The sequence below is a fragment of the Chrysemys picta genome, chromosome 12 (assembly GCF_011386835.1).
Source record: "Chrysemys picta bellii isolate R12L10 chromosome 12, ASM1138683v2, whole genome shotgun sequence".
In the NCBI taxonomy this organism is placed as follows: Eukaryota; Metazoa; Chordata; order Testudines; family Emydidae; genus Chrysemys; species Chrysemys picta.
The window spans coordinates 55791444-55817643 of NC_088802.1; the positions used below are offsets into that span (position 1 = coordinate 55791444).

The following is a 26200-nucleotide window of genomic DNA, read 5'->3' on the forward strand; positions in this document are numbered from 1 at the left end:
GTTACACGCCCACCCAAAACACAGAGTCCTCTGCCCGTCTGTCAGGACTAGCAGCAGCGAGTTATTGGGCTTCTGTTCCCTTGAGATGTGTGAAGTGACACAATCCCACAGGCTGCAGGAGGGGGAGGAAAGGGTAAAAGGAGGATGGGGAGCAGGGAGTCCATGAGACTGTGTCGCTAAAGGGATTGCAAGAAGCCAGTGTCAAACTGGGAGCTTCACGTTGTTTTTCACTCGTTTGTTAAGAACCCCCCAAAGTGAATTCTCACAGTCTTGCCGCAAATAATCCCTCTCTTGACTCCCAAACACTGCTTTGGGAGTGTACCAGTGCTGGGGAGAATTTATTTTTACAGCGTGTGTTTTCAACATTGGAATATAAAATATTCTCTAGAATTTACAAACCATCAAAGACTGGGGTTCCTGCCCCATTAGCAGAGCCCAGGGGGAAGCCGTCTCCTGGCTTATCTCTGGTCATCCTGGCTTTTCACCCCATGAAGTACCCTGAGTTCCTGGCGTGGACGGTCAGTCACGGTGCCCTGGAGAGACTTCTCGGAGCTCTGATCCCAGAGGGGTGGAAAGCTCAAGTTCACACTGGGGCTGGGCAGTGTCTTCCTGGGGCCAAATCAATGCTTGGGCTCAGCCTCTTCTTTCCTGGAACAAGAACAAGGAAAGGTCACGAAGAATAAAAAAAGCCAAACCAACCTAGGTAACTCCCTGCTACTCTGGGAGCTGGAGATACAGGAACTGTGGGGCACCAGCTTCAGACACTGGTGCTGATCTCTCATGCCATGAGTTTGGGGTCTCAACTCGGGGCATGCATTCAATGGGACTGTCAGCATCTGCCCAGGACTGGCCCAGCAGGAAGGTGCTGCAAGTCGGGATTGAGGGGTGTCAGCCAAGCCGTGGTGTGGGGATCTCTAGCAGGCAGTGCTGGTATGGTGCATTGCAGAGCTGTGCAGAGGTGCCAGGCAGCGGAGCAGACTGTGGTGCACAGCTGGAGTTGTTCCTGCGAGTTCTGAACATCGCCTCCCCCCATCACACCTGCTGCCTCCGATCAGCAGTATCGGAGCCTCACATTAACCAGCATCAACCTCCACGCCACACCCAGCTCTGCTCTGCTCTGCTCTGCTCCCCTCTAGGGCAGATCAGCCTGGGAGCAATTTGCCCATCACTAACCAGGCTAATCTTCATTCAGTTTTATTGTCCTGTATCTCTCCAGCCCCTTGTTTGCGCAGGTGACTGTAGGACTGAGAGAATCCAGCTATGAGCTGCCAGGAACTGTGCTGAACACGTTGCCTCTACGTATAAAAAGGGCCTGGAGGGACAGGGGGTTGATATAAAGAGAATGATTGAGAGAATCTCACTTATTCCGGATTGACACCAGTGAAATCCCAGAGACCCCAGAGGGGTTTCTCTGGATTTACACCAACATACCAGGGCAGAATCCAGCCTGGTGGTCTGGCCCTTTCTTTATGCATTAAGGCACAGAGGCCAGCTCCTTGCAGGGTATTTTTGTCCACCCTCACATCACACACAGGGGCCTTAGCACTTTGCTTATCATGTACACCGGAAACAGACAAAATCCCCAGTGACCTTCCGCAGTCTCATGGTGCAGCCAGCCCAGGACGCTGCCCCTTCGGCGGGAACACATGGTGCAGCACAGACGGCACCCATCAGAAATCTCCTGCTCCGCGGGGGCAGCATGCGCTCTGCTGCCCTTTATCCCGCCTTGTTACCCCGACTGTCCCTTTAATGCAATTACCCAAGAGCATTACAAGAGCAGATCCCCTCTGGACGTGCGGTTGCTTAGACCACCCACACACCTACCTCCCTGGCCCAGGAGACGTGCCCCCCAGTGGGGAGGACAGGTGCTTCCGGATGTACTCTCTGGATCTGATGTCAGCCTGGAATTGGGGAGGAGATGGATTAGCGAAGACTCAAGACTTGATTGGTCAGACCGCCCCGCGCCCTCTAAAGAACTGTGCCAGGCAGATGCTCCCAGGCAGCTGCACAGGCCAGGAGGGGGAGTCGCTCTGCAGGGCCCTGGTGCGCTAAGCGCAGCATTCATCCTCTCTGCAAGTGAGCGGGGCGTGAAGGCTCAGCCCCAAGCTATCTGCAGAATATGGCCGGCAGTCCCGGGTAGGGCTCCCACACACGGAGGGACCCACCTGCCTCACTGACCTTATCCCGCTCCATTCAGGCCCTCTGCCTCAACTGCACCTGGTCTGAGAAGACAAAGACCCAAAATGGAGGAGAAGGGTCTCGGCCCAGGCAGCCTTCGCTGCAGCGCGGTTGATTTTGGAAAGAGAAATGAGATTTCCCAAAGCTCAGCTCCCCAATTCTGCATTTACCACAACGGAAGACGGCAAGGCACAGAGTAGGCAGCGGGCGCACGCCAGTCAGTGCCAAGGACCACCTCAGCCCTGGCCCTCTCCCAAGCACTGGGGACGGGGGGCAACAAAGTATAAGGGTAACAGCCAGGCAGCTCAGCTGGGAGAGCAAATCCCCATCAAATCCCTCCAGCTCTCGACGCACAGTCCAGGAGCGCTGGTGAGTTCAGCTGGCCTCAGCCAGAAGCCTCGGAGAGACCCGAGTGCCTGGGATGTCCAGTAGAAATACAATTAACATACCTCCCCTACCCCCACGGCGACCCGTGAGCCTCTGCACAGCTCGTACCATACTCAACCCTCACCCGACTGGCATCTGCCCCCACTCCTCCTTGGCTCTGATGCCCTCAGATGTGGTGCAGGGACATGACAGGCCAGTCTCGACTTACGGTGGCAAGGGGCAAAGCAGGAGGTGGATGCTGACCTGCAGAATGAATCCAGACCCCTGGCAATTGCTGAGGTGAAGGGGAACCAGCCCGAGTTATTTCCCAGGATAGCTCAGTGGTTTGAGCATTGGCCTGCTAAACCCAGGGTTGTGAGTTCAATCCTTGAGAGGGCCACTTAGGGATCTGGGGCAAAAATCAGTACTTGGTCCTGCTAGTGAAGGCAGGGGGATGGACTCTATGACCTTTCAAGGTCCCTTCCAGTTCTAGGAGATGGGATATCTCCATATATTTATTTATTTAGAGGACAAGGTGGGCTGTACAAGGGAGTGGGGATCAGAAGGCCAGTGGCCCCTGCCTGTGTTCTCACAGGTACTGTTCTAATGGACACAACCATCCTGCCTGCACCTCCCTGCTCAGAACACTGAGACAAGCTGTAAGCAAGCCCCCCTCTTCACCAAACAGGCTAGATACCGTTATTCTCTTTTTCTTTAGGGTTCCCAGGCACACCAAAGGGAAAGCCCCAGAATCAGAACACAGGCCAACAACTCCGTTATTTAAATCGGGCATTCAACATTCCATGGGGAAAAGCCCCAAACTACAGACACTGACTCGGTGACCTCCAGCAAGCCAACGGAGGATGCCTAGAAGTGGTCATGGACCAAGGGTCCTCCATGTGACATGTGAAATCCTTAAGGAGCAATTCTGGTGGAAGCAAACTCTTAGTCAGATAGCTTCATTTCCCAGAGTACAGCTTGTTCTCAGGTGTGTGATTCACAGAGGAAAACACAGCTTTGTCAAATCTCCTCAGCTAAGCAGGACAGGGCCTGCTCAGTACTTGGCTGGGAGGCCTCCAAAGAAAACGGAGAGAACTGTAGAATGTGCTGTGCAAGGGACCATCTTTCCAGGGAGATACAACCCTTTGTGGTCATCAAAGAAGCCACAGCCACCTCAACAAGAGTAATGGTGGGAGTTCTGGGCTAAATTCTCCCCAAAGCTTCCTTTGGGAAAGTCAGTCTTCACTTAAAAACCTCACTGCATGGTGGTAGCTCAGAACAGCTCCAGAGATGGCTTCATGTTACACCCCCCCGCGAAGGAGTTTGGGCTCCTTCCAGCTGAAAGGAACTAGATAAACGTACAAGGCCAGGACTAGGGAGGCGGATTAATAAAACTCCCCGGGGCTGCCCTGGATGTAACTCACATGTTTGTGCTGGTCGTGTAAATTCCTGCACCAAACTCCCCACTAGCTCGCTTCACGCCTCCCTGCGAGTTCTGTGCTGGAGATGCTGCTTAAGAGCCACTCACCAACTCCACATGCCAGACAATGAAATACGGTTACATAAGGAGCAGTTTGTTTGGAGGAATTTTTTCCCCTGTTCATAATTGGACAGTTTCATAACTCAGTTGACAAATAACTCTGATCACTCTTCAGGATAAGACATTACGTGATGAATTTCATAACAAGGGAAACAGACTGCTTGATAAAATGCCTGCTGGGAGCCCAAGTAGCAAAAGCCTCATTCACTTACTGTTCTGCAGGAGGAAAAAACCCCAAACCAAGTTCGCCTAATAACATAGCTAAGGCTTGATTAGGCAGCAAGTTACTTGCCAGCCCTCACTCCTAATGCTGTGCTGAGAGACAGCTTAGCCCAGCTTATTAACCAAGAGGCTAATCAATAAGATGGATCATTGTGCCGTAATAATCCCTTCTATTTTCGGAGGAGACTAGTGCTGGCATTAGGGGTCTGGAATTTCTACCTTGTCTCTTTTGTGAATGGGCAGCAGTGGCACATGTGGGCACAGCGTGCTGGTGGAGGGGGAAGGAGGGTCAGGTCTCAGGGAGTAGGGGGTTCTGGCCCTCAGCTGGCAATCCCCCACTGGATAGCAGGAACGTGGAACAGGCAGGGCAGAGCCGATCGCTCGTGTTCCAGTTCCTTGATGGAGGAGAGTTTAACAGCACAGGTGCAGTGGCTTGAAAGTGCAGCGTCCAGGGGCAACAATTCAGACTGGCCTCTCTGCCGTTTCGTGGCGGGCCAGGGCTGCCCCATGGATTGCCCTGCCGGCACCTCCTGAGCCAGCAGGGCTCTGCTGGGCAAGCTGCAGGCTGGAGTGAAAAGGGTCATGTAGTGACCAGGAGTCTGACGGGCAGCAAAGCAGCAAGTCAAGGCAGCAGAGGGAACAAAGCCTATTCCGGTGCAGGTCCTGTTCCATCCCGGGGAGTCAAGGCTGGGAGCTCATTTGCTAAAAGGCTCCACTCCATACCCCGTGCAGGTGTAGCTTGGAATCTGAACCGGCTTGGCATTCTTGCACCCACAGACAGGTCACGAGGAGCTCTCGTTGGGGACACCAGGGGCCGCTCAGGCAGATTTAGTGCCATGCCACCAGTAGCTGTAGGTTGGGTGTTTTGCCTGTGGCAGTGGGAGGCTGGTTCATGTTCACCTGGGTTCCTTTGTTTGGGTTGCACCTGGGAGGTCCCTCTGGCTGGGATCAAACCTCCGCAGAGGAACTTCAAATATTCATGAGCCTGCCAGAGGAGACAGAGTGCTACCTCTGCGCACACAGAGTTCTCATGCCCCGGCCTGGTATTTACTTGCGGAATGAGGTCCAAGCAGGATGTAAATATTTATTGTAGCAGACAATGAATTTCCCTCTGCTTCCTCTGAAAGTTCACTACACTTGCTGCATCTGAGACACACGTCCCCAGTCAGCAAAGCCACCTCTTGTTCCAAATGCAAATACGACTGCGTCCATGGCCGAGATGATGTCTGGCACCGACTTTGTACAACTTAGCCACGTGTACCCCAGTGCAGGATGGGGCCAGCTGTGCCTCCAGCAAGATGGCACGTTTCTGTCCCCACAGCAACTACACAGCCACTGCCTTCATGTAAGACGGCACCATGGCCCAGCGACGGAGGGAATGGAAGAGCTGAGCTCAGCTGTGAGCTGCGCATGTTTGAAGCTACCAGAACCTTCAGACCCAGGAAAAGCTTCAAGGGCTGACAACCCTAAAGCTTCACCTTGGGCATCAGAAAAGCTGTGATCATATGGTACTACCCAGGCAAAACCTGCTGTAGGACATTCCCCTTTCACATCTCCTCAACGCCCTGCAGGCTCACCACAGAGAAATACACAAATCATAACATTCAAAAACCAGTAGGAGAACTCTTCCACCTCCCTGGTCACTCAGTAACCGACTTAAAGGTGGCAATTTTGCAACAGAAAATTTTGCTGAGCTTGAATTAATATGCAAACTAGATACCATTAACTTGGGTTTGAATAGAGACTGGGAATGGCTGGGTCATTACACACATTGAATCCCTTTTCCCATGTTAAGTATCCTCACACCTCCTTGTCAACTGTCTAAAATGGGCCATCTTGATTATCACTACAAAAGTTTTTTTTCTCCTGCTGACAATAGCTCATCTTAATTAATTAGCCTCTTACAGTTGGTCTGGCTACTTCCGCTTTTTCATGTTTTCTGTATGTATATAGATCTTCTTACTATGTTCCATTCTATGCATCCGAAGAAGTGGGCTGTAGCCCACGAAAGCTTATGCTCTAATAAATGTGTTAGTCTCTAAGGTGCCACAAGTCCTCCTGTTCTTAGTGCAGGAAGGACCCCTACATACTATTTTCTAGTGCTTTACTCAGCTCAGCTTTAACTCAAAGGGCTGCGGCTTTCAGCCCTACCACACGCTAACCCCTGTTGTATGGTCAGCTAGATCTCAGGAAAAGGATTGCCCAATGTTGTTGAATGTTCAGTGTTTGCTCAGTTTTATCCTGTTCCTCCTCCCTAGACCACTCAAACTCTGCTCGGGGGAACAGCTACGGCATCTGTGGAGACCTAGCTGGTGCCTGGTGCTGGCTCCGCTACCTCGCCTCAGGCCACTAAATCACATCAAAAGAAGTTACATCCTTTGCTACTAAAGTTCTTGTTTCCTGTAGGTGATTGTTGTCATAACCCCTGGGAGGCTGTGTGATGCGGGGCAGGTTCCATGAGATAGGGAACTGGCGAGCTAGTGAGGTCCATGAGTGTCTATGACACACTCTCCATAAAGATATGACCTGTACTATGAAAAAGTCCAAGAACCCCTGTGCTGAATAATTCCCCTCCCTCCTTAGGTTCACACCCTTCTAATCCTTGGAGATGGTTCTCAAATCTTCCCCCAGGAGTCACCAGCAAATAAATTTTGTCCCTTTAACTAATGCCTCAGGTCAGCTGGAGCGGCTGGAGGAGTTTAGCCAGCCAGTCCCAAAGAAGAGGCATGGGAATGGGACTGAAGGCGACAGAAAGCAGCTGTGAGGAGTAGGGTACCTGGGTCAAAATGATTTCCAAAAGAACTACGGGCATGTTTCCACTGGGGAAGGCTTTTCCCTCCCCTCCTAACACGCCCCCAAGGGCCACACAGCGCATCTATGAGAGCCTGTCTCCTGAAGCGTCGGGTGCTGGCCACTGCCGGCAGTGAGCTATGGGACTAGATGACCTGTAAGACTGCTCCAGTCTGTCAGGAGGTGGGATATGGGACCAGAAACTCCATGATCAGCTCTGGTCTGGGGACGCCAATGGACAGTTTTGCTTTGAGCTTTGCTGGTCGTCGCTCTACAACTAAAGAGCGTCACACGGTTCAATTTTCAGAAAATATCACAATACCAACGAACAACTTCTGCCTGCAGCGCCTGTGTCTGGCCTTGGTAGGAGCCTTCTCAATACTGCTCAGAAAGCAACGGAGCCCGGGCTGGCAGACATGGGACGAAGGCCGAGGCGTAGCAATGGGAACACACGCTGTTCCAGGGTGACGTTACAGACGCCGCTGGAGCGGGGCAGCCTGCCTGAACTGCTAATGGCAGGGTGATCCTGAGGAGAAGGAGCTCTTCTCCCGGTAGAAATCCCAACGGCTTCACACTTCTTGAGATTCATTTCTCCAGCCCTGCTGTGATTTCATTATAAAATCGCTGGCAGCAAGAGGCACTGAATGCGATCCAGTGCTGCCACCTACAGGCTACGTCTGGAACCGGCAGCCTGCAGCTCATTGCGGAGTGCGGCATACCCCATAGCCCAGAGGATGAACACTGCAGTCTGTGTACGGCTCCACATTCTGGGAAAGCTGCACCTCCAGCTCCTCTGCATTATTAACCCCAGAGCCAGCCTGCAGAGAGGAGCAGAGAGCCCCACCAGGCTGGATCCGCACTGAGGGCTGCGGGTGCTTCTATGCACCGTGTGTCAGGGACAGGTCAGGAGGACAGAGAAAGAGGGAAGGAGCAGTTTTATAAATAAGAAGACAGGTAGATCAGAACCGCCAGGATCGGCTGTAGCCCGTAGCTGGAGGGGACGGCCTGGCAGGCTCAGGCACCGCTCTTGGGGAAGGCTGAAGGAATTGGGTTTGTTTAGTTTGGAAAAGAGAAGACTGAGAGGGGACATGAGAGCAGTTTTCAGGTATCTAAAAGGGTGTCATAAGGAGGAGGGAGAAAACTTGTTCACCTTAGCCTCTAAGAATAGAATCAGAAGCAATGGGTTTAAACTGCAGCAAGGGAGGTCTAGGTTGGACATTAGGAAAAAGTTCCTAACTGTCAGGGTGGTTAAACACTGGAATAAATTGCCTAGGGAGGTTGTGGAATCTCCATCTCTGGAGATATTTAAGAGTAGGTTAGATAAATGTCTATCAGGGATGGTCTAGACAGTATTTGATCCTGCCATGCGGGCAGGGGACTGGACTCGATGACCTCTCGAGGTCCCGTCCAGTCCTAGAATCTATGAATCTATAAGGGAGGCCAGCCGTCGCAGTCCTGTCATTCACAGCTGCCTGTCACCCCTTCACTAGCTAACTGGCCACGTCTCCCATGACAGGCTCGGATCCCCATCCCCTAGCTGCCCCTGCCTTCGCACCTGTCGGATGGGCTCTGGGATCCGGTACCTACAGCAGGACTGGACCAGGCGCACTGCCGACTCCAGGCACGTCCTGTGGCCCACGGAGACATAGATGGGCTTCGTGCTCTTGTTGTAGCTGCGCAGGGCCTGGAGGGTTGGAAACCGGACAGACCAGAGCTTTGGGGCTTGTTTAAAACAAATGCACGACGTCAGTGATTGCACACGCAGCTGGGGACGCTTGGGAGAGCTGGGGGGTATCAGACATTTCAGAGCCCCGGCCTTTACTGCTCCTCGCTGCTTGGGAGCATCACAGGGAGGGTCTGTCTCCTAGGGCTCCCTGTGCTCCCCATCCCCAATATTTCACACTGCTCAGAGCAAGGGACCTTGCTCAGTGGAGAATATACCCAGGCGAAGGAGGCAGCCAACCCCTGCCAGCTCTGAGTGGGGACCCAGCCAGCCCCACCATCTCCCAAGCTGCCTTTTCCACCAAGGTACAGAGGTTCCTGTCTCACAGTCTGGAGACCTGCCACAGAAAAAACTCCTGCCCGTGCTTTGCCCCTTTGCTGTAATGGCGCCGGACACGGGCAGATAGACCAGGACATGGCAGCTCACATACCACTGTCACATATGACAAAGTGGCCGTGCATCCCAGGAGGGGATCCCATGCCGGGGGCTGACAGGAATGGGAGGTGAGCGTTAGCTCTGCCTGCTCAGATCCTGCCCTCCTGGCTTATTGTCACTGGGCTGCAGAGAGCTGCACTACACTTTGTCCCCTCCCTCCTTCCCATTTGAGCCAGGCTAGGGAACATGGAGAAGGCCCGGCTGTGACCAACATGCAAAGCAGCCTGCCCATGACTTACCATGCCCAGGACTCTCCCAGAGGTGCCCCTCAGAGGGAATACGTCTCCTCCCATCTGCAGGTCGCGGATCTAAAACGAGCAAGCACCCAAGGGCCAGCTGGTTAGAGCTCCAGTGCATCGGTTCCAGGAGGGTCTGGGAGAGCCAACTCCAGAACTTCCCTCCTTGGTCTGAACAGGCTCCCGTAATACCGCCAGCACTTCCTGCGGGGAAAGGCTGGGATGGAGAAACCGGGAGCTGCCCCTCACCAGCCAGCATGTGGCTCCCCAGCTCCTCGTGGTGGGAGAGGCCAGGAGGGGGGCCGCTAGGAGCTCCCGCTCACCAAGGCTCTTACTCCATTTCCCCCACTGGCACAGGAGGGAGGAATGCTCGCGCTGGCCTTACCTGCCCCTTGTGCTGCTCATCCTTGGCCAGGCCATCGACCTGCAGGAGGTTTTTGGCCACACCAATACAGGGCAGGCCCGTCAGCACCCCCAGGTGGCAGGCCACACCAAACCCTGCCGAACAAGCCAAGAGATGGTCAAGGGAAACAGGAAGGGGTCAGCAATGGGGTTCTCCATCCTGTTCTGGTGACCCTCGTCAGAGGGGACAGCCCCGGGTACGTCTGTAAGCCTGTGACAACACTACAGCCAAGCACAGAGAGGGTGGTACTGGCAGATGGGGACCACTGCCGCAGGGACAGAGTTCGCCACAGAGGGGCCGTCTGTCAACCCCAAAGCAGGAGGTTCCAGAACTTCCAGATGGGATCAGAACCCAATCAATGCCTCTGGGGGAGGGGAATTAGCCTATTGCTAGATGATAATTATTTAATGTCTCCTTCACTGGTCTAGAGCTCTGGACCCTAGTGAACAGCAGGACTCTCTCCTGGAGCCTGGGGGTCCCCTGTCGGGGGGCAGCGCTCTCTTAGGGCCTGGGGTTCCCATCGGGGGGCAGTGCTCTCTCCTAGGGCCTGGGGTTCCTGTCGGGGCGAGCAGTGCTCTCTCCTGGAGCTTGGGGGGGTCCCCGTCGGGGGGCAGAGCTCTCTCATACCTCTGTGATGGAGTACGCCATTCCCATCTACGAGCAGCACCTGGAAGAACCAGGTGATGTGTTAGTTACCAAGCACCATGGATCTCTCCAGCTGAATGAACACACCTCTGACCTGAACAAGTGGCGAGTGAGGAAGGAGAAGGAGAAGGCTCCATTTCAATCCTTTGCCCCACCCCCACAGCTCCTTTACCCAGGTTCTCCTCACCCCCACCCGCCCCGCTCTCCCTTTTGATGACCATCCCTGGGAGTAGGGAGCTGATCTTTCTATTGCAGGCCGAGTGCCCTGCAACCCCGTAGTAAAGAAAGGACGGGAGTCATCCCCACATCTTGCCTTCCCTGCTCACAGACAAGGTGAAGTCTGGCTGGCCATTGGCTCGGTTTCCCCATCCCCGCAGAGACAGTGGAGCAGACACAACAACAAGGCTGTGTTAGGATGCACCCTGCCCTGCCCTGCCCGCTGCAGAGGTGCTGGGCAGGGCAACCTCTAGGGAGAGTTTCTTTTCAGGTACATCCAGCACCCCAGGGACATCTCCCCAGGAGAGAAAGGAACATGCTGCACCTGAGGCCTGAGCCCAGGCTCTCGCTCCTGAAGTCTCTGAGCAGCTTCCACCAGGAAAGGGGCCTCTCGAAAAGCTAAGTACCCTGCCACGTAGGGGGCACTCACGGTTACCATCTGGCAATCTTCATATAGCACCTGGGACAAAACGAGGACAGTGCTGAGAACAAAGGGGCAACTTAACACAGCAGGCACTAGGATCAGTGTGCTGAACCCAGGAACCCAGGCCATAGCTGGCTTAATCCTGACCGGCTCAGATATTTCTTCTCCAGTATTTATATTCTCTCTCTGTCGCTTCAATACTCTCCCCGAACCCTGCTGGGCCGCTCCCCCAAAGTTAAACACAAATGCTGCACATTAGCTCACGCCAACTTCTCCCCTCAGTGTGAGTGTGGGGGTGGGAGGAGAGAAGTAATGGGCAGATGATGGAAAATGACCAGATATACCCTACCCTACCCTACCCTGAATGAGTACAGGGACTTTGCCAATGGCTAGGGGTGCTTCAGCCCCATTCGAGTGTGCAACAGCGGGAGATCACTGTCCTTATAATCAAGTCTGCGATTTAGGTCACGGAGGTCATGGAATCCGTGACTTCCAGTGGCCTCCATGACTTCAGCTTGCGGTGGTCGAGAGCTGCAATGTCCGCCACCACCCGCTGGGCCAGGAAGCTGTGAGGTACCCCTGCCGCCTCTGGTGGCCCGCGCAGCTCCGTGCCGCCGGTGGTGGCGATGGGGGAAACCCCCTCAGCTCTCTGTTACCGGCAGCAGAACCCCCGAGCTCCCAGCTGCTGGGGGCGGTGGGAAACCCCCTGAGCTCCCTGCCCTGGGGCTGGTGGGGTACCCCCCAGTTCCTGGCGGGCAGCGGCAGGGAACCCCCAAGCTCCGGGCTGCCGGAGGTGGCAGGGACAAGCTCCTTGCCGCTGTGGCAGCTCCTGGCCCCCATGGGTGGTGGGAAACCCTGAGCTCCCAGCCGCTGCCGACAGCGGGGGACGCCCGGAGCTGCAGGTGGCAGAGGTATCCCGCAGCCCCCAGCTGCTACAGGCAGCTCCTAGTCCCTGCAGCTGCCCCGCTTGAAGTAGTGTGGGGATCCGCAGATCCACATTTTGTCAAGGATATTTTTAGTAAAAGTTAGGGACAGGTCATGGCTTCCCTGAATTTTTCTGTTTTGCCCGTGACCTGTCCGTGACTTTTACTAAAAATATCCGTGACAAAATCTTAGCCTTACTTATAATCAATGCCTGATCAAAGGGCCTCTCACCCAGCATTCGGAAAAGCAAGTGGATTTCAGAAGAAAGCCTGTTAGGACACTGACCAAGGACAGTAGGTGAATTAACTCACACAGCCGTCATGGGCAAGTCTTTAAGAACTGTGGCAGGATTTGATTCTCACTTTCTGTGATTTCCAGTGGATATCAATGTTCAATTCCATATTTGTTGTCTGTGTTTTTAGTTAGTGACAACTTTTTACATTCGTTGATATCTGTACATAAACTCTGATAAATCTTTATTAATTCAAAGTTTAATGACTGCAGAATGTGGGAGACTCGCAACAGATTTGGAAGTGCCATTGTAAATCACATCTCATATTAACTGATTACCAGAGGGATCTGACAAGGAAGGCACCATCTGTCTAGGAATGTCACATTGTTTTAACTTGCTCTCCTGGTAAATGTTGAATAACAATGGCCTTTCTGTGGTTTGTTTCTGGATAGAGGGTGAAACAGTTGATTTCCAACATTTACCTAATTCAATCAAAATCTTCAAAGGCAGTTGATGAGCTATTTCTTATCAACATCATCATCTCTGACCTACTCCTGAGCAATTGCTACACCCTGGAACCACCTCCCCGGGCCTCCAGAAGTTCTCTGTAACTCTTGGACTCAGCTTCTCTCTGCAGGAAGTGACCGAACTACGTATTTCCAAATTAATTTTGCTAGGTAATACCAAAGATCATCACTCCTGTTCTCTCCTCCTCCCCCATGCTCTCTGCAGAAAGCCTTTTCTTGGTGAACATGCGGGTCAGATTCTTGGCTGGAGCCTTGTGATGCTGAGATACAGTCCATGATGCCCTTTGGGGTAGGCTGGTTTTCTACAAAGCCTTTACAGTACAGGTATCCCAACCATGAGACCACCGCTCAAGGGCCATTACCTCAAGATCTGGGTAGCTGAGAACCACCAGAGAAGCGCAGGCGATTGTGTCGTTTCCTTTGACATAAGACAGGTCCACCCCTCCCACTCTCTCCAGTCCTGCAAAGGTGGAATCTTTCTGCCATTCCTCAGTGTCCTCCTCAATCACATTTGCCTTTAGCTGGGCCTGCTCCCTAAGGAAAGATAACCACAGGCAAAAACAGTGTCTTTATTCCCAACTCCATACACAACCCATTGAAATGACAGAAGCAGGCTGGTCCGGGCATCCTGCAAAATCGTGTTATTCGATTATTTCAGCAGGTTTCCATTCAACAAGGCTCTGCTGGTTTAGGAAAGACATGATGGGTTGGCAGGTAGTCAGCGTATTCCTCAGGGCAGTGTGGTCTAGTTACTGAAGCAGAACATCGGGATTCCGAGGTTCTAGTCTCAGAACTGTCAGTGCTTCTGAGTGACCTTGGCAAACTTGTGTGCTTCCATTTCTGCAATTGGAAAATGGAGATGCTAAAAATCCCGTGTTTCACAGCAGGGTTCACGAGGGCTGACTGCAAAGCATTTGAGATCCTGAGCCAGAACAGGGGCTTTTCATTGCATGGATGGGAAGGGATGAAACAATCCAGGCTGACGAGCTGGCCGGCTCCAGATCTCTGCAGAGACCTACTACGTGAGGCCAAGGAGATACCTCACCTCAATACTAAGGCAGACCCTGACCAAGCTCAGTTAGTGACCACAAACCTGAAGAGGGGCATGAAGCCCCATCTGAGGCCAGAGGAGTGACTGCACTGCCTGCGGCACAGAGGAGAGACTGGGACAGAGCCACTCTCTCCTGACAACACCCCAATAACAGGGAGCCCAGGGGAGAGCCCCAAAGAGCATCAGGAATAGGGTGACCAGATGTCCTGATTTTGTAGGGGCAGTCCCAATATTTGGGACTTTTTCTTATATATAGGCACCTATTACCCCCCACCCCATCCAGATTTTTCACATTTGCTGTCGGGTCACCCTAATCAGGAAGCAGCACAGGTGTGATGTCCAAGAGCCACTCGGACAAACAGCGCCCACCCCTCAGGAAGGGAGAGATCTGGGGATGGTCCCCACTTCTACCACCAGGTCAGGACAACTCATAGAACTGGGGACCCACCTTTGAGCGACACCAGGGGCCACAGCCCAGCATGGCCTAAAAGGGTCAGGCTTTGCCACCTCATCCCATGCCCCAGCCCAATAGAGTCAAGGGTTCCCAGGTGTCCAGTTTTTGACTGGAACGCCCGGTCAAAAAGGGACCCTGGTGGCTTTGGTCAGCACTGCTGACTGGGCCGTTAAAAGTCCAGTTGGTGGCGCAGCGAGGCTCAGGCAGGCTCCCTGCCTGCCCTGATTCCCCATGGTTCCCGGAAGTGTCCAGCGTGTCCCTGAGGGCCCTAGATGCAAGGGTGGGCAGGGAGGCTCCGTGAGCTGCCCCCACCCCGAGCACTGGCTCCACAGCTCCCATTGGCCAGGAACCACAGCCAATGGGAGCTGCCGGGGCGGGGGCAACGGCAGCGTGTGGAAGCTCCCTGGTTGCCCCTGCGCCTAGGAGCCACAGGGACATGCTGTCCATTTCTGGGAGCCGCCTGAGGTAAGTGCCACCCGGAGCCTGCACCCCAAACCTCCTCCCTCAGCTCCGTCCAACACGACAAACCCCTCGGCTCCAGTCCAGAGCCCCCTCCGGCACCCCAAATCCCTCATCCCCGGCCCCATCCCAGAGCCTGCACCCCTACACCCCAACCCCCTGCCCCAGCCCTGAGCCCCCTCCAACACGTCAAACCCCTCGGCTCCAGTCCAGATCCCCCTCCGGCACCCCGAATCCCTCATCCCCGGCCCCATCCCAGAGCCTGCACCCCTACACCCCAACCCCCTGCCCCAGCCCTGAGCCCCCTCTAACACATCAAACCCCTTGGCTCCAGTCCAGAGCCCCCTCCGGCACTCCAAATCCCTCATCCCCGGCCCCATCCTAGAGCCTGCACCCCTACACCCCAACCCCCAGCCCTGAGCCCCCTCCAACACATCAAACCCCTCGGCTCCAGTCCGGAGCCCCCTCCCGCACCCCAAATCCCTCATCCCCGGCCCTATCCTAGAGCCTGCACCCCACCACACCCTAACCCCCTGCCCCAGCCCTGAGCCCCCTCCAACACGTCAAACCCCTCGGCTCCAGTCCGGAGCCCCCTCCGGCACCCCAAATCCCTCATCCCCAGCTCCATCCCAGAGCCTGCACCCCCCTACACCCCAACCCCCTGCCCCAGCCCTGAGCCCCCTCCAACACGTCAAACCCCTCGGCTCCAGTCCGGAGCCCCCTCCGGCACCCCAAATCCCTCATCCCCAGCTCCATCCCAGAGCCTGCACCCCCCCACACCCTAACCCCCTGCCCCAGCCCTGAGCCCCCTCCAACACACCAAACCCCTCGGCTCCAGTCCGGAGCCCCCTCCGGCACCCCAAATCCCTCATCCCCAGCTCCATCCCAGAGCCTGCACCCCAACCCCCTGCCCCAGCCCTGAGCCCCCTCCAACACGTCAAACCCCTCGGCTCCAGTCCAGAGCCCCCTCCGGCACTCCAAATCCCTCATCCCCAGCCCCCATCCTAGAGCCTGCACCCCTACACCCCAACCCCCTGCCCCAGCCCTGAGCCCCCTCCAACACGTCAAACCCCTCGGCTCCAGTCCGGAGCCCCCTCCCGCACCCCAAATCCCTCATCCCCGGCCCCATCCCAGAGCCTGCACCCCCCCACACCCTAACCCCCTGCCCCAGCCCTGAGCCCCCTCCAACACACCAAACCCCTCGGCTCCAGTCCAGATCCCCCTCCGGCACCCCGAATCCCTCATCCCCAGCCCCATCCTAGAGCCTGCACCCCCCCACACCCCAACCCCCTGCCCCAGCCCTGAGCCCCCTCCAACACATCAAACCCCTCGGCTCCAGTCCAGATCCCCCTCCGGCACCCCAAATCCCTCATCCCCAGCTCCATCCCAGAGCCTGCACCCCCCCAGCCCCGCCCTGTGAAAATGAGGGAGTGAGCGAGGGTCAGGGAGAGCGGGTGACGGAGAAGGGGCGGGGCCTCAGCCAAGGGGCGGGGCCTCAGGGAGGGGCGGGGCACGGGTGTTTGGTTTTCTGGGGTCCCCCGGGACTGATGACACTGGCTGGGGGGCCGCGGTCTGCCTGGGAAGGGGGGGGGGGTCCCTTGACAAGCCCGCCCATTACGCCGCACTATGACGCATGCGCACAACACTTTCGCCGCACATCCCAGCATGCCCCGCAGCCGGAAGCCCGGGCTGTCCGACGGGGCCCCTCCCGCGCCCCGCTCCCATTACCGTTCCCAGCGGCGCAGCGGCGCCTGCTCCGGCGGCTCCGTCTCGCTGCGCGCCATGGCCCCGCTTCCCCGCCGGCCGGGCCCACGGAGCCGGCGGGGCAGGTCGGCCGAGTGCTGCCACCTGTCTAATCCCAGAAACCCGAACACCCTCGCCCCGCCCCTTCCCCGAGGCCCCGCCCCCGCTCACTCCACCCCCCCTCCCTTTTCACGGGCGGGGGCGGGGCCGGCTCTGGGGGTGGGAGGGGGCTCTGGGCTGGGGCGGACTCTGGCCGGGCGGCGCTCCCCTGAGGCAGCTCCTGGAAGCGGGCAGCACGTCCAGCTCCTAGGCGCAGGGGCGGCCAGGCGGCTCTGCGTGCTGCCCCTGCCTGCAGGCCGACCCCCACAGCTCCCATTGGTCGCGGGTCCCAGCCAATGGGAGCTGCAGAGTCACCCTGTCTGCCTAGGAGCTAGAGCAGGGGTTCTCAGAGTTTTGTACTGGCGCCCCCCAACCCTCTGAGTGCGACCGCCCCCCCCTTATAAATTAAAAACTTTATATATTTCACACCATTATACATGCTAGAGGCAAAGCGGGGTTTGGGGTGGAGGCTGACAACTCGCGACCCCCAAGGGGTCCCAATTCCGTTTAAGAACCCCTGAGCTAGAGGGACTTGCCAGCTGCTTCCAGGAGCCATGTGGCGCTCAGGCCGGCAGGCAGCCTGCCTTAGCCGTGTTGCGCCGCCAGACTTTTAGTAGCCTAAAAGCTCCCGGATGGGTTTCAGGAGCCTCCTGGAGATTGAACCTGATTCCGGGAGATTCCCAGCTAATCCCAGAGGGTTAGCAACGCTAGGTCTGCCTGTGCTCAGAGCCAGGGCACTGCAGGGCCAGACTTGGGGCTCGTGGCACCGTCTATGAGGGGAACAGCCCAGCTCACGGCACCCACGGCGTGGCAACATCTGTGAGGGGAACAGCCCAGCTCGCGGGGCTCAGATTTCTCCCCCCCCCCCCCACCCATCGGGCCCAGCCCAGCTCGCAGGGCCCAGTCCCCCGCTTCACTCTGGTCCGGGCCCGGGCCCAGCCCCAGTTTGATTTGCAGTGCAAAGTGCGATGGGAAGACCGGGCTGAGGCAGAAACGAGGCCAGTGGTTCTCAAACTTTTGTACTGATGACCCCTTTCACACAGCAAGCCTGTAAGTGCAACCCTCCTTATACATTAAACACTTTTAAAAAATATTTAACACACTATTATAAATGCTGGAGGTAAAGCAGGGTTTGGGGGTCGAGGCTGACAGCTCACAACCGCTCCCCCCCCACCAATGTAAACCTCACAACCCCAGTTGGAGAATCCCTGAACTAGGTGAAGGAAAAGGGGGGACCTGCTGCAATTGAGCTTTGCAGTGAAATCACCATCACTTTGCAGGCCCTGCAGCAGACAAGAGGCCCACTGCTGGTGGCTGGGGCTCTCGATCAGAAACTCATCACCTCTCCTGCCTCTAGGAGGGGAGGGAAGGGAAGGAAATGACATAGGGCAAGCTTCCCTGCTCCTGTTTTACATCGACTGTGTGGAATTGAGTCCAGCAATCGTCCATTAACTCTGTCCAAATTTGCACTTCTGCATAATTAGCAGCTTGCAAGACAAAAGAGGCCAAGGTTTTAAATGTCAGAATCCTCATAGTACAAAAAAATGGTGCATTGGGTGCTTTTCAAGACACAGTTTCAAGCATCACTGTTGACCGCTAAGGAATCTTGAGCAGCAAATCATTCATTTATTGAAGAAACAGCCCCCAAATCCTCAGGAATAAAAGCCCTGAAATAGGTGCACACTTCTACATTGGTCGTAACGTATCTGATCAAGTTTATTAAGACTAAATAAAAAATACAAAAAATAATCAAGTCCTTCATACAAAGCAACTCAGTGAAGCATAAGAACATCTAGCATGATTCCCTCTAAGTAAATTGTTACAGCTAAGGCACCTTAAAGCTAGAAACAGCAACAAAACAGTGACTAGAAAAGGTCACCGAATGCTTGCTGCTAGGAAGTTAGTTTGGGCTCTGTCCAAACTGAGACCCTGAGGTATCTTTTTTTTTCTTTTTAAAAGGCAACTTGAAAACATTAACTGTGCAGTAAGAGATGGAAATACTGCAAATATAAATGGAAGCCATACTGCTTCCAATAGGCAAACCCTCATGATTAACTTTACATTTCAAATTATCCCAAATATTTGTTAAAATATTAATGCTGCAACAGATCAATAAATGGCAGGGAACAGAGGGAGTGCAGAGCTTGTAAAATCCCCTCGATAAGAGGAGGGGGGGAAACCCTGTCCTAGCGAGAATTCATATTCCAGTGTTTTTAGGATGCATATTATCCACCTAGTGAAATCCAGATTTGTGGACCTGCACTATTTATTGGACAAACCTTAATGGGATCAAGTCTATCGAATGTGTGTGGTTAAAGATTCTCATTTTGAAGGTGTGTCTAAAAAAACCTGTTACTTATCTGGTACATAACAAAAGATCGGGATTTCCTTACATTTGATCAGAAACTTGCTCCTGGGTGAAATTCTGGCTATAAAGTACAAACTTCTGGCCCAGAAGGAACTTTTCTAAATGGAAACATGGTCCTAACTACCTATGTAAATGACTCTGCTGTGATATCAGGAAAGCACGGTGGCACGGACAGTTGCAGATGCTTCCTGCTAGAGAAAGGCAACACTGAAAAGTATTAAGTCAGAGACACAAGAAATTTATATGGGGAAAGCAGCACAGAGCAATGACATTTACATTTCTGTTTTCCCTATTAATAGTCTGATTATGGTTGTTCAATATCAGCTAAGAAGATGACAACTAAACCCTAATGGAGAGTCCATGCTATCCAGAAAACGTACCTAAGACACAAGAGTGAAGTGGCTCTCAGCTCCAACGTGCACGTCTGCCTGCACATGCACACGTGCCAGAAATTGCCTGGCAGCACCATTCTGATGCAAATGTACGGTGCCTCGGGGAAGAGGGGGGAGGAAGAGTAGTGGGGGTAGTAATTCAGGACCATTAGGTTGTCCTGTTGTGTGGGATTTGGGCCACATTGCCTTTTAATGTTTTACTTTAAAAGCAGCTACAAGAACAAACTTCCGTGGTGAGCTTTGAACTGCACTGGATGTGTTATGCAAAGAGGAAGTTAACGGACCTCTGGTAACTGATACCCCTGGACTCATGGAATGTTAGCGCAGGAATAAAGCTAGACCGCTCAGCGAGCCAATGTGACCCTTTAGACATATGAAGGCAGCTAGGGCAGTATTGCAGCAGGGAAGCTTATGAGACCTGGATGAGGGAGGACAACATTTGTTTTTCATCTAGCTAAAGAGGAAAAGGTTGGCAGTAAGGGAGCATGTGAACCGGAACAGTGCCCACAAAAAACATGGAGAACAAAGCATGCCTGTACTGGGGCTGTCCAAGTAGCTCACAAGACACTTTGATACCCCCAACTCCACCCCCGCTCTGCCCAGGTCACTGAAGGATGATGGCTTTTTTATCCTTCAAGGATACATGAATTTTCACCACGCCTCTCTATGAACAGTGTTTCCATCTCTGCTTTGCCCGCTCAAGAAATAGCACATATTTGTATATACATTTGTTTCCCCCCAGTCCTTCTGATGCATAAAATCCTTTATGCTTGTGCATCCCATTTTGGTCCTGAGTCCAGTGTAAGAGAGAGGTTACTTTCACGATCTCATTGACATGGCGTGTTTGTGGCACCAGAATTCCCCTCGGACAGGAAGGAAGATCAGTGCAATGAGCAGGTCTTACACAGACCCAGTGCTGCTCCTCCAGTAAAAAGCAGCGTTTGCAGGATCCTCTACTAGATTAACTTAGTCTACGATCCCTTTTGAGGGCAGCAGCAGCTTTCCAGGCAGCAATAGAGTGCGAGAGCAGAATCTCTTCTGGGAACATATCCTCCAGCTCTGTAAGTACGCTGCTCCCTTTCCTTTCAATGTACGAAAGAAGCGTATCCTTCAGGCTAGAAAATAAAGAGAGAGAAAAACACCATTAATAATAACATTGCAGTATGCCGCATGCATCCTACACAATATTTTTTACTGAGTGTTATACATACTACAATGAGATAGGTTAAATGGTGCAACAGGTCAGGTTCGAAATACATTGGTGACTCCCATGGAAGCTCAAGAACATAGACGTGGGAAGCGCTGCAGGTTAGGATGGAAGTGCAGGGGCAAAGCTGTGTATGGAAAGCCAACCGAGCTGGGCTGTGCTACGCTTGGATTTGCCCAATGCTAGCATTCCATTAAGCACTCAAAACCAGCCATTCCCATTTGAATATTTGACATGTCGTACAGCTATGTAGAAAAGTCACATGCCCCAAAGTTTGTGTAAACATTCTTAGCACCGGCTGAAGCTTTTCACTGTTCAATCGGTTGGTGTTTTGTGCTTTGTGTCCACCTGAGCAGGAAAAACGAAGGGAATCCTTTGCCCCTTTGCAATGTAAATGACAGAAATAAAAAATGAGCATGTGAAGGTAGTTAGGTCTGGGCCGAGCAGTCCATTACCTCCACAAGGGGTTGAACTCATCTCCAACTTTGGTATGTTTCAACTTCAGGATGATCATTTCGTGCAGCTCCTGCAGGAAGGTCTCCAGCCCGGCCTGAATGAGGAAGGTGTTGAGGAGCTTGGTGTTCTCTGAACTGAGTTCAGCTTTATAGGCTGCATCAACATCCACAAAGGGATCCTAGAAGGCACAGCAAGAACATGCACAGGTGAGCAGTTTCCTCTGGGGAGAAGGAAAAACACTGAACCGAATGCTGAGGCCAGACACTTTCCTACCCGTTTGAGACGCAGCAGTTGCTCAGACTTGTGAGTAGAGAGGAGCTGCCACAGGGCTATGATGTGCTTTAGGTGACACCGGCTTAGGGCCTGAAAGAGAAACACACCAATGAAGTAGAATCGTATGCACTCAGGAATACCTTGTTGTTCACATCGTCGTCGCTGGTCTGTGTTGCAGCCGAACATGGAAAGGCTGAAAACAATTAGACTAGGCCGGTTTTTCCTGTACACTCGAGTAAGCACAGGAAGGCTGGTGCAAGCAGGTGGGGTGACTCAGCAGATGTGAAACAGCTGTGATCAGCAGGAGTAAACATCAGGGCATATTACCGTAAACAAAACAAAGATTCCCCAAGCTGGTGCTCACCCAGCCCTGTCACCCTGGCTGTGGAGGCCTGCTTTCCAAAAGACAGTCTCCCCCTTCCGTCTCTCTCCAGCAACTCATCCCCATAGCACCTGTGCAAGGGGAGGGCAAAGTGAAGGTGGAATGCGTGATTTCAGCAACTGGAGAGCAGGTAGTGCCCCTGCCTCTGTCACAGAAACAGTCTCTTCTAGCACTGTGCCCATCAGTGGGAGAAGAGAAACCCCACCACCACCCTTAAGAGATAAGGGGAGTATATTCAGTTCTGTGCTGGTGAAAGCTGACTCTTCAGTGGAGGCTTCCCATGGTATTTGCCTTCTCTTGGTCTCTGTGCCGCATCATACCCAGCACTTGTATCACCTGACTCAAGGATTCCCCTCCTTGTTCCTGAATCCTAGCAGGACACCAAGGATCTGCAGAGCAAGTGAATTTGACACATCACACTTCCTGCCCCAGCTCTGCTGTCATTGTTACAAAGGGCTACCCAACACCACAAGCTGGCTGGCTGAGCCCTACCTCAACATGTGTGTGCGGGAAAGATGAAACCACCTCACTTGCCCTGGGACATGTGGGGTCTTTAATACCAATTTTTAAAGCTGGGCTGTTGTTGGGCTTGGAGACCAGTCTGAATGGACGTGTTTATGAGTTTGTAGACTCAGGGAATCTGCTCACTCGACTCACCTTCAGCACATGAGGGCTTGTCTGATCCCCCATCTGCAAAATAACTTCAACATAGTGGGTCAGAAGCATATCTGGGTCCTCTCCAGCCATGGCCAGGAATCCCAGCGTGATTTCAGCAACTGACAGAGCTTCACAGACGTCATTGTAGGACTGCAGTTCCCCACTGATCATGTTGATCATAGAGTTGGGGAGGGAGTTCTGTAATTGGAGGAAACACAAAGTCATCACTTAGCATTCCTCATCATTCCCTCTCATTATGCAGTGAAGACCTGCACCTCACAGGTGTCCAACCCGCTGGAGCCCCATATAACACAAAGTCTTCGAGTACAGAGAGCTGAAGATAAAGATGTTTACCTCCATTTCCTGAACCAGAATGTACTGAGGAGAGAACACTAGGTCTGTGTGCATTTAAGGCACAAAGAGTTAAAACATGAGGCACCGCTGAGTGTCCTCCTCGTGGGCCCCTATAACCCAAGAGGTGCATGTGGGAGGAGTGAATCCTGATTTGTATCCAGTTAGAAAGCCTCTGGTCACTTGCTTGTCCTGCTACCTGTTCCATCTCAGAGACTCACCTGATTGAGTTTGCTCTTGACGTCGTTAAACAGATGCTCATAATTCCGGTCATGTCTGTACACCAGGGTGGGTATTCCCTGTCGGGAGAGAGAGCACGGGCGTGAGAGAAGGCCTGCAGGTTGTCCATCTTGGTGGAATGCACTTTGGTCGCCCCTGTTGTAGCACATGCCAGCTGCATAGCAGTGCAATGAACACCCACACTGGCTGAAGAGTTGTCTGCAAAAGGCTGCAACTGGCTCCCACCCTCCTTACCACTAGGGTGATGAGTGGCTTCCCCTGCAGGAACCTGCTGGTGACCTGCTGCTGGATCTTCTCCAGGTTGAACTCCTGCAGAGTCTCCCCACCTTTCTCCACGCTGTACTGGCAATTGGACAAGATCAGAGGGATCAGATCTCTCTCCACCTCATAACTGATCACATGCAGATCAGCCACCTCCGAAGGGCTGATGGAGTAGCTGTGGGAAAGGAGGAAGCTTCGTTACGTTACAGTCAGCGCTGCAGAGCGCGGAGCGGTCTTGACTCACTGCTGGGGGAAGAGGAGGCTGAGGGGACAGCCGGTAACAAAGAGAAGCAGCGGCGTGTCTAGCTGACACATTAACATACCTGTTGGCTTCCATTGTGTGTTTCTCCACGGTGTAGATGAAGTCATTGTGCAGGCTGATGAGGTAGCTAACCAAGGCCGTGGAGCACAGGCCCAGACCCCGTCTGCGTGGCAGGAGGGTCTCAAACTCGCTGTCTAGGGTCAAGTCAGCATCACAAAAGCCTGTGGGAAGCTTAATTTCACCTGCAAGAGGGCAGAGAAGCCTTTCACAACAGGCCCACAGCCACGGAGGTGGAGCTCCCTCTCCTGAGCTGGGTCAGGGAGCTAGTCATTTGGCAGGTTAGGATAGGGTGTACAATAGGAAGAGGGAGCCAGAGCACAGCTGTTTTTGCAGCTCATCCTAAGTATTAAGAGGTAGTGAGTAGGGGCAAGAGAGAGTATTGGAAGGGAAAACATGTTCCCCTTTTGCACCCACACCATTCGTCAACACCTAAATAAAATAAATTTATAAATAAATTATAAATTAATGGAGATATTCTATCTCCTAGACCTGGAAGGGACCTTGAAAGGTCATCAAGTCCAGCCCCCTGCCTTCACTAGCAGGACCAAGTACTGATTTTGCCCCAGCTCCCTAAGTGGCCCCCTCAAGGATTGAACTCACAACCCTGGGTTTAGTAGGCCAATGCTCAAACCACTGAGCTATCCCTCCTTGATGTCTAAAGTCAGCTTTCAGGTACATCTCTCTGCATCGGTGTTGGAAGGAGCTTGGATTGCCAAAGGGTAATGAGGGCCAACCTTCCATCACCTGGTGTCCAGTTAGCTCCCACTCCTGTCATTACTGGAATGACAAGAGCGTACACAGCACACTCACCATTGGTATCTAACGATCTTCTCAACTTGTTCCACACAGACAGAAACGTGTTCACTCTGATTTGCCACAGATTCCTCATCTCATCTGAAGAACACAAAAACGAGGAATGCTTGAAACACCCTTTGCTGGCCTTCACAACACCTTTGAATCTCATAATACACAGGCTTTCCAAGTGCACTCCAGAACACTAGCTAGATGGTCAGAGGGTGTCAGCTCTCCTGGTATAGCAGCTTCTAAACGGCATCAAAGCTAAAGATACATTAAATACTTTCCTAACGTTACTTTTCCCTGTAAGCAATTGCTGTAGTTACCAGAGTGTGATCCATCCTGTCCACTGGGTGATTTTTGTATTAAAACGTGGTCCACGCTATGGAACAGTGCGAATCCCAGCCATCCGACACCATCACTTGAGCTTTCAGTAATTCATCCAGCATGGACCTCAAGCAAACCCTCCACATTCATGTGCTCATGTCCTCTCAAACTAGCCGATGACTCTTGGGCTATGTACACACTACAGCTACAGTCAGTATAAGTTAGGTCGCTCGGGTGTGAATAAGCCACCCCCGGAGCGACGTAAGTTACAACGATGTAAGCGCCAGTGTGGACAGCGCTGTTGGCAGGAGAGATACTGCCACCCATGGGCCTGTAGTGATTAAATCGACCGGAGAGCTGTTTCCCGTCGGCTTAGAGCATCTGCACTAGCAGCGCTACAGCTACATTTGAGCAGCGGTGCCGCTGTTAGCTCTGTAGCGGAGCCATAGCCTTCCACGCACCAGGAGCCAGGACTGCTGAGGGGTCAGGGTGTGTCATTCCCTTTAATGGGAGTCAGAGCTCAAACCGCAGCCTTTGCTTTCAAGCTTAGGAGATGTGTCCACTTGAAAACTGAACCTCCCAAAGTGTCAAGCCCTTCGCATGGTTTGCCTGATGCACCGTGTGCACTTTTGTTAATTACAAACTGGAAATATTAAAATTGGACCATCCCATGCCAGTCTTACCTGAGTGGAATTTAGAGACAAAGTCTCGGATTGTGCGGTGTTCCACATCTGTAATATTCTGGAATCTTTTCACCAAGTCTCTCTGCAGAGCCAGGATGTCTGGTAAAAACTTAACCAGCCTCAGTTCAGCTTCCTAGAAAGGGGGAGAGGCACCAGGAGTGTGGTGTAGTTATCTGAAGGCAGATCATACTGGAGGTGCTGAGACTGCTCAAAGGGTTGGACAGGCTTGCAGAGGACACAGACTTGCAGCCTTGATGTGCGCTTTTATTTTAACTATTTCTGATTGGTTAATGACAAAAAGCACATGCTTTACACATGCCAAACTCACCAAGTGGACAATGCTTCTGTAAATAAAAACATGGAGAATGTCTTGAATTTTAGCATCCCCCTTGCAGAGGGGCTCAGGCTATTCCTTCTCCAGATCAGTCTGATTTTACTACATATGCCAATGAAGCAAGTACTTGGCTTGTTTTCAGGTGCTTTCCAGAGATGGGTGCTTTGTCACTGGGGGAGTCACCACTGTGGGCACTTGCGCCAGAGTCTGTAATATCCAGGCTGCCCGTTCAGTGAAGGACACAAAGAGAGGGGAGGAAGGGGGAAGAGTGGGAGGCTCTCTTAGGTAGTGATTCATATAGAGAGTGAAGGCACACTAGTGGCAATGAGAGGACAATACCCAAACTGCACTTTCCTGCACAGAGACGTATTGAGGGATTTCCATTCTACTTGAAGGAACCGCACAATTAGATTGCATGGGTTCCATGAGCAAATATTATTGTTATCAATGCAAACTAAGAGTAATCTCATCTCGGGCTTTAGGAC

At 53.1% G+C, this 26200-nt stretch overlaps 2 protein-coding genes across 21 annotated transcripts in view; both read right to left on the bottom strand.

Annotated features, from left to right (window-relative positions):
- Window positions 1-319: 319 nt before the first annotated feature.
- Window positions 320-16705, bottom strand: ENDOV (endonuclease V). 6 transcript variants are annotated; one of them, XM_005282998.4, is made up of 9 exons: window positions 16554-16705; window positions 13224-13395; window positions 11080-11214; window positions 10521-10560; window positions 9876-9988; window positions 9494-9562; window positions 8652-8780; window positions 1825-1901; window positions 320-648 (listed from the first exon to the last, which is right to left on the bottom strand). In XM_005282998.4, the coding sequence occupies exons 1-9, from the start codon at window positions 16607-16609 to the stop codon at window positions 621-623; spliced, it is 819 nt and encodes a 272-aa protein (XP_005283055.1). In that variant the 5' UTR covers window positions 16610-16705; the 3' UTR covers window positions 320-620. The 6 variants fall into 6 exon arrangements, 5 of the variants coding, with proteins under 5 accessions (XP_005283055.1, XP_023960435.1, XP_042696876.1 ...); XR_006172349.2 differs by having other exon boundaries at window positions 586-648; window positions 8684-8780; XM_024104667.3 differs by lacking the exon at window positions 8652-8780.
- Window positions 16706-18365: 1660 nt separating this feature from the next.
- The window catches only part of RNF213 (ring finger protein 213), an 86977-nt gene continuing 79142 nt past the window's right edge, over window positions 18366-26200 (bottom strand). For all 15 annotated transcript variants that reach the window (XM_065563773.1, XM_065563780.1, XM_065563775.1 and 12 more), the window contains 9 exons: window positions 25382-25514; window positions 24387-24470; window positions 23578-23758; window positions 23228-23429; window positions 22975-23052; window positions 22403-22600; window positions 21364-21453; window positions 21090-21268; window positions 18366-20542 (listed from right to left, as the gene is read on the bottom strand). In XM_065563773.1, the coding sequence (XP_065419845.1) occupies window positions 20389-20542; window positions 21090-21268; window positions 21364-21453; window positions 22403-22600; window positions 22975-23052; window positions 23228-23429; window positions 23578-23758; window positions 24387-24470; window positions 25382-25514 (1299 nt within the window). In that variant the 3' untranslated portion in view covers window positions 18366-20388. The remainder of the gene's footprint in view (window positions 20543-21089; window positions 21269-21363; window positions 21454-22402; window positions 22601-22974; window positions 23053-23227; window positions 23430-23577; window positions 23759-24386; window positions 24471-25381; window positions 25515-26200) is intronic.